At 27.9% G+C, this 8,429-nt stretch overlaps 1 protein-coding gene across 1 annotated transcript; it reads right to left on the bottom strand.

Moving 5' to 3' along the window:
* Window positions 1-415: 415 nt before the first annotated feature.
* On the bottom strand, window positions 416-2,401 carry LOC124934753 (increased DNA methylation 1-like). The gene is made up of 8 exons (XM_047475261.1): window positions 1,904-2,401; window positions 1,702-1,810; window positions 1,517-1,608; window positions 1,170-1,408; window positions 1,009-1,095; window positions 817-916; window positions 541-723; window positions 416-436 (listed from the first exon to the last, which is right to left on the bottom strand). Exons 1-8 carry the CDS (start codon window positions 2,399-2,401, stop codon window positions 416-418), a joined length of 1,329 nt encoding a protein of 442 aa, XP_047331217.1.
* Window positions 2,402-8,429: the final 6,028 nt, after the last annotated feature.

The raw sequence follows: 8,429 nt of genomic DNA, 5'->3' as shown, positions 1-8,429 counted from the left end.
GAATGAGGTAGCACTATTAAATATTTTAGGGAGGTGAACAAATTTAATTTTGGTTGCATCAAATCTATTTCTATTAGAGCCCAAATTATTATAATGTGAAAATAAACCATAGTTAGAAAATAAACTTCAAATAAAATCCATACATAATCATCTACTTTGTCAATCCTAGACTACTTCCGAAAAAGTATAGTAGTATAAATTTATTTAGTTTCCTTAATTGAGTTTTTGTGTCTTTAAAGATTCCTCATCGATCATCAACACTTCAAATGTAAACCAATTTAAGTTTTGTCGCCAACATGTCCACAAAATTAAAACAGGAGCAAACATTACAACAAAGGTAAAAAAGAGAAAAATGCAAAGAAAGTCATAAAACAAGACAAAATAAGCTATAAAATCTTCAGCATAGTCCATAGGCTTATTTCTTTCTTTCAATTGTCTGCAAGAACAAAAAAATAAAGTACATAGGCTTAGTTAGAGCATGGAACACTAAGACAATGCACATATGTGCACAAACAAAAATAATAAAGAGCTTATGAAAACCTGATTAGGGGTTAATCTCTTGTATAATCTTATAGTTTCATGGAACATCAATGCACTTCTATGCACTAGATCCTCTGCTAGTGAACTCTCAATCTCCTTAAATCCATAGTTTTTCATCCACATACCAACCATTTCTTTGGTGGATAGAATAATCAAGTTCTCAACTTTAAGATGATTAAGAGTCTGAAGCGAGGAAATTGTCACGTGTTGAGATGCTTAACTAAATAAATATAGATTATGATAATGATTTAAAATTTAAAACAATAAATAACTCACCGATTCAATTTGAGTCATTAATTTTCTGCACATTCCTTGATTGCGATAGTTTTCACATGTTGCGATTAGGGGAATCTCAGCAAGCTTGGTCCCATGAACTCTACGAAATCATGAAACATTTGTACATAACTATTCATCTAGAATATAATATATACCTTCAAAGAAATGAATAAACATGTCAATAAAAAGTACTTTAGACATGCGACTGAGATGATCACCCCATCCTTCTCCAAAACAGCAGTATAAAATCCATTAAAATCGATTATGGAGAAAGGTGACCTGAGAAGGAAAAAAAAACTCAATAGATTTATTTTTGATAAGATAATCAGAAAAAAATCTATGAGAGTTCTTACTCTTGATTAAAAATAAAATGATTGATCAAGTTGATACTTGTGTGACCATCATTAGTAGAATTAAAGGAATCTTCCATTAGTCTCTTTGCTATTGCAAGGTTTGAATGACCAACAACATTTCGATACACCTCATCAAACGATTTTCCAAACTCTTGGGGAATTCGATGGAGCAGAGTCATTGAATATCCATCGCCAAGCTCATTTTGAACCGCAATTCTACTCACTAGTTCTTGATATACCTTTTGAGCCAAAATTACAAATATTTACAACTCAATGTGCAATGTTATATAATAGTGTTATATAATAGTGCAATTTCATATATATAACAAAAGGGAAATAGAAACAACCTTTCTACATTTGTAATCACATATTGGTGTACATGTGATGTTCAAAATTAAAGGCTCTCCAGTCCTCCTATCTTGAGAGCATTTCCAATGATCTATAATCAATATACAATAATATTATATTTTCAATATCATATAAAAAAAATGCAATTCAAGTAGTTGTGAAATTTACAAACATTTTCACTTACAACGTTTTTCACATTGCGAACATGGGATCAAATATTCTTTGTTTGTAGAAGGTTTCCCACAAAATTTGCAAATGCAATAGGGGCATAACCGATTTCCTTCTAGAACATCCTGCTTAAAATTCACAAGTAATTCACTATAAGTAAACATTTGTCGTAAGGTATTAATGAACAAACGACAAAATATTACATTTTAATAAGTTACCTTTACACCAACACAACGTAGGTGATAACTAGAAACACAATTGACACAACGTAGCAAATCCCCTCCATTTGCGCAGATAACACATGCAACACCATACCCATCAATTGCTTTGTTTCTTCGCTCTATTTCGTTGCGCTCAAGACATTTAGCTCCTTTTAGTGTTATATCCCAAAGTTTATTCATGGATTCCAATAATGATATTCCCATCTCATTAAAAATGTTTCCAAATGGTCGTGTTTGACCTCCACAACCCGCGTGTGTTTGAAATTCCATTATTGTTAGTATTTGAGAGCAACACTGGCATAAGATGCCATGACTTTTGATTGTTCCCTTTAATAGAGTTTGGTTGTTCTTAATGTTCATGTATCGAACAATTGTGTTTTCTTGTATAATTTTGTGATAAATCAACCAAGCAAATATTGTTCTAATAAGAGGAAATCTTACAGCTTCACTTGTTTTGCCCCCACTCTTCCTAGATCCTGCTGGATGTCTATCCATTGTGATTCTGGTTACTTTTGGGAAGCGCTGCTTTTGTACCCTCTTAAGTAGAGAATTTGGATCAAAGTCTCTGTTCGAATAATGCAAAACAATTATCATTCTTTATTTACTAACACATGCATTTTCTTTATATATATATAAAGAAAACTTTTGTCAAACAATTATCAAATCAAAAACAATTTAGCTATCATATTATCAAAATTGGAAAAGGTGCAAGGAAAATGAAAACCCCAATGTTCTTATTAACAAATCCTTTCTTTTTGTAAAAACTTGTCATTTTCTTTTAGAAACTCACAATGAAGAAGATAGAAAATAAAAATAGGAAATAGAAAAATCAAGATTTGACTAACCATGTATCAATAATGCTGTGTTTCAATGCTTCGACCACCGTTCACAATACTTCTCTAAGTATTTTTGTAAATTGTTAGAATGTTCTAAGTTTGAATGAGGGGCCTAGATTTACAAAATCAAGATATTTTATTATGATTAATGAAATCTGGGTATAGATTCACAGAATCATGGTATTTAAATATTTACTTTTAAAAAAATAATAGTTATTAAATACTTTTTTGGTTATGCATAGGTATCCACTGTCTCACTTGACAATATTTTTTATTATTATTATTTAGAGTCTATAATTAATGAGAGGGGAGATGCTTTATTGAGTAGCTTTTCCGTTATGGAAATAAAAATAGGAACTTGGTTCAACTAATTTCTGTTCTACCCACTTTTTAAACAACTTTTCTTAAATTACCTACTTTCCATTCACTTTCCTAAATTACTCATCTTTCTCTCTAAATCATTAATTATCTTTTTAATTACATATCTCCACACTAATTCACTAATTACTCTATTTTATAAATATAAATATAAATATATATAATTAAAAATAATAAAACATATATTAAATAAAATATATTACATTAATATTAAAATAATATATATATATTATTTTTACTTAAGTTTTTAAATATAATATATAATTAAAAATAAACATTAAAAATATAATAATTTAAAATAATATTATAAACTAAAATAAAATATATTACATGCACCTTTAATATTATATATTAAAATAAAATATATTATATTATATAAATAATAAAATAACACATCTATTACATAAATATTAAAATAATACATATATTTTATTTATATATTTTATTTGTACTTAATTTAATAAACATAATATATATATATAATTAAAACTAAATATACTAAATTAAATAATTAAAATAAATATTATAAACTAAAATATAATATATAACATAAACTTAAAATAAAATAAAATAAATTAAATTTTAAAATAAATTAACTAAACTTTAAAATATTTATAAAAGTAATCAATTTAAAAAATCTTAAAATAAAATAAATTATATAAATTTTAAAAAAATAAAAATATTTTACATATTTACGTAAAATATAAGTCTTATTTTAATATTTATGTAATATATGTATTATTTTAATATTTATATAATATAGTATATTTTATTTTAATATATAATATTAAAATTTTATGTAATGTATTTTATTTAGTATATAATATTTTATTTTAGTTTATAATATTAATTATATATATTATATTTATAAAATTAAGTAAAAATAAAATATGTGTGTTATTTTAATATTTATGTAATATATGTGCTATTTTAATATATAATATTAAAAGTTTATGTAATGTATTTAATTTATTTTAGTGTATAATATTTATTTAAATTGTTTAATTTATAATTTATATTTTTAATTATATGTTATATTTATATATATGTATTATTTTAATATTAATGTAATATATTATTTAATACATGTATTATTAATTTAATTATATATATTTATATTTATAAAATAGCGTAATTAGTGAATTAGTGTGAAAGATGTGTAATTAAAAGAATAATTAAGAATTTAGAGGGAGAAAAGTGGGTAGTTTGGAAAAGTGAATGGAAAGATGGGTAATTTGAGAAAAATTGTTTGAAAGGTAGGTATAACAGAAATTGGTTCTCAATCTGATGAGAAAATCAAATTCTTTATTACATAGTATGAACTCTTGAACTAGAACATATAATGAAAGTCAATCTCGAGATCAACCTACCCTTTTTGGCACAATTCTCCGGTCGGCCGACTTAGCCACTTTCGGCGAATTGCCTTTCCTTTTAGTTTATCCCTCTTTGTTTGGTTTTGTATTGACTCGATCTCCGCGATAGAAGAGCAAAGTCTAAGCCTGAAAAGTAAAGAGATCACATAACACGCGGGATAATAAGAACCGAATTCAGGGGTCAGTCCGGAGCCTCTTATTTGATAAGATTGGTAATTTAATTTGTACAATTCACACTTTTTTTTGGCTCCTTTTCTGAATGAAAATAAAACAAACAACGTAGTAAAAGAAAAAAAAAACAAAAATAATTAATAACAAAAATTATGTAATTAGGTCAAGAAAGAGCATGTTAATCTCGATCTAATAAAATAAAACAATTTATGTATTGATTACAATTATTTTATTCTTTGTTCTCTTTCTTTGATCCAATACTATCTACTATTGGATGACTAACCAATTCCTTAAAACGAAAAAAAGATTCAAACAAAACATTTGAACTTCCTGACTAACCAGATGGAAGAACAACTTATTCGTATTAAACAGATCCATTTTATCAAAGAGAATTTACCTTTGCTTAGGTGTTTCTTGCCGGTCTACGTATCAGAACGGATAACATTCGAAATTATGCACAAAGAGAGAGTCTAGTGGGCACTTGGCAATGGGTACCATAAATGGGAAAACAAAGGTTTTCATTATAACAATATTACATTGAAATTGAATATATAATTCAAATTTAGTCAAATTTAATATATAATTCAAAGAATTATCAGTTTTTATTTTCATCAGTTCAGGCCTTAATCTCTTATAATAATTTTTTATAATCAACACTCCAATTAAAACCAATTTTCACCGACATGTGACATGTTTAAAAAACAAAACAAAGGTAAAACCTGATCAGATCAACCTAGTAAGCTCTAAGAACTTAAAACATGTCCACAATATCGTCGAACACTCGAACTTACATAGCTATTTCTTTCTTTCATTTGTCTGCAAAAATGAAAAAATTAGTGATGATGACCCATATAAATATAGATTATAATAACATATAGTAATGAATTAACATTTAAAACAATAAATAACTCAACGATTCGATTTCAATCATTAATTTTCTGCACATTCCTGATTGCAATAGTTTTCACACGCTGCGATTAGGTGAATCTCAGCAAACTTGGTCCATGATTTCTACAAAAACATGAGACATTTGCACAAAAGTATTCATCTATAATAACATAGCTACTAAGAAATGAAAAAAAATGTCAACAAAAATTGGAGCAGTATAAAATCCCCTAAATTCATTATAGATGACATTAGAAACAAAAAAAAAAATCAACCCATATTATGCATGACACACAGTAGTGATAAGGGTGCGTGTTCAAGTTGATGAAAATATGTTCATATAATAGGGATTTTATTTTGATAAAATAACAAGAAAATCTCAATGAGAGTCCTTACTTGATTAAAATTAAAGTAATTGATCAAGTTTATATTTGCGTCACCATCAATATTAGTTGAATGGATGAACTCCTCTATGAAGTTCTTCGGTGTTGCGAGGTTTGAATGAAGCACCGAACTCCAGGTGAATTTGATAGAGCAAAGTCATTGAATATTCATCATCAATCTCATTCCTAACTCCAACTCTGCTCTAGTAACTAGTTCTTGATACACCTTTTGGGACTAAAACGCAAATATTGACAACTCAAAATGGGTTATATAATAGTGCAATTTCATATAGATTTGGAAGATAGTTTAACTCAAATTTCATAGAGAATATACCAAATGGGAAATAAAAACCTACCTTTTTACAGTTGGTATCACAAATTTGTGTCCATGTGATGTTAAAGATTATAGGATTTGCACTACTGCTATCTTGAGAGCATTTCCAATAATGATATAAACTCGATATACAATAATACTATGTTTTAGTTATCATATAAAAAAAAATGCAATTCACGTAAACTATAATTTAATAACTTTTTCACTTGCAACGTTTTTCACACTTCAATCATGGGATTATGTAGTCTTTGTTCGTAGAAAGTTTCCACAAAATTTGGGAATGAAATATGGTATAATCAATTTCATTTTATAAAGTCCTCCTTAAAATTCAAAATGTTAAACTTACATATTTATCTGCACAAACTAAAGAATCCACATAATATTTATTGTCTCAGGTATTCAAACATTTTGTTTTCTATCTCATCACATATTATTTTTGAACAACGTTATAGACACTCATTTTTTATACTCTCCAAATTTATAACTTTTAGGAATATCGAACCAATTTTAAAAGTATTTTCTAAAATTTATAAATAGGGTCATTGCACGGCATACGTAAAAATAATTGATTCGGAACGGTGTCATGTTGGATCCTAAATTAATTAAATGTTGAACTAATAAAGAGGGAATATTTTTAGGGGAATTTGGAGATTTTTAAAATTAGAATTAAAAAAAAGGTGGGAAAGAGAAAATTCTAGAAGAATAAAAAAGGGCGGAAAAGAGAATATTTTAGAATAAATAAGTGCCTATATATTTGTTCCACATTGGATGCATGGATTGGGCGACTAAAAATACGAGACTTAAAAGATGAAAAGAAATCGGAGAATTTTTAACGACGAAAGTAGGCCGTTAAGAATTATTCGCAATGTCATTATCATGACGATGTCAGAGATTAGATCCGGAAAATTTGTAGATTCGTGTGGAGATCTTAGTGCCCTTTTTAAGATTTTCGAGTCAATTAATTATTCTAATGTAATCAATTTGTACATAAATTTTTTTCATGTCATGCTTTTATCGTTATGTTTAAACGATTTTTTATTAAATGGATATTTTCAAAAAATCAAAAAGGCTAATGAGTCTTTAATCCCAAAGCAACTATAAATAAGAAGTAATTCTCCACAACCAAGAAAAAGATGAGAAGAATATTTTTTTTGTAGAAAGATTAGGAGGAGATAAGGAGAAGAAACTCGACGACAATCATCATTGCTGAAAAACCTTAACCTACATTGAAGAGAGATCTAAACACAAATCATCAAAGATTCTCTTGAAATATCTACTATCCATAACATTGTTTTCGATTTTCTTAATTTATTGGAGAGAAGGTATCTGATTTAGATCTTTTAATCAAACCTTAGAAGGTCTTGTCCCCGAATACGATCCTTTTTTCGTTGTTGTCACAACTAGGGTCCAACTAATGAGAACTAAAGATCTCACTATTCTTCTCCTTAATTAGGAGCAACGACTCGAACTCACCAATCTATTGAGTTATGGACACTTATAATAAACTCTACATTTTTAATTAGAGTTTAGTAGGTTTGTATTTGGTTTTGGGCTTGGGCTTGAGTCTGACCAATAGTTATTTAGGTTTATTACCTGAATGTTTACCTTATAAATATGTGATTATTAAGAGTTTACAAAAGTTAGAAAGAATTATAGAGAGATAAAGTGTGAGGCAAATACTCTATATTCCTTCTTTTTCTTCTTCATAGTGAAATCTAGTAACGGATGAAGTGGACGTAGCTCAATTTGAGTGAACCACTATAAATCTGTGTCTTTTTGTGTTTTCTTTCTAGCATTTTTTACAGATTGTTTCAAGAAGGTCGTATTTGGGAGATACAAATTATAACAACTAGTATCAGAGCAGTTAGGCTAGATCTGAGCATTAGAAATGAAGGCAAGTGAGAACAGTTTATGACACGACATTGAAAGATTCGATGGGACAGATTATGCCTTCTGAAGAATGCATATTGAAGATTATCTCTATGGAAAGAAACTTCATGTTCCTTTGAGTGAGAAACCAAAGAAGATGGATGAAGTTGAATAAAAACTCCTTGATAGACAGGTTTTGGGAGTTGTCCGATTGACGCTAGTCAAGACGGTTGCTCACAATGTAGAAAAAGAAGAAGACCACCATGGGTCTGATGAAAGCTCTTTTTGATTTGT

The sequence above is a fragment of the Impatiens glandulifera genome, chromosome 4, assembly GCF_907164915.1.
Source record: "Impatiens glandulifera chromosome 4, dImpGla2.1, whole genome shotgun sequence".
NCBI lineage: Eukaryota > Viridiplantae > Streptophyta > Magnoliopsida > Ericales > Balsaminaceae > Impatiens > Impatiens glandulifera.
The sequence above is the reverse complement of the archived record's forward strand: the minus strand, read 5'-3'. Positions and strand labels throughout refer to the sequence as shown.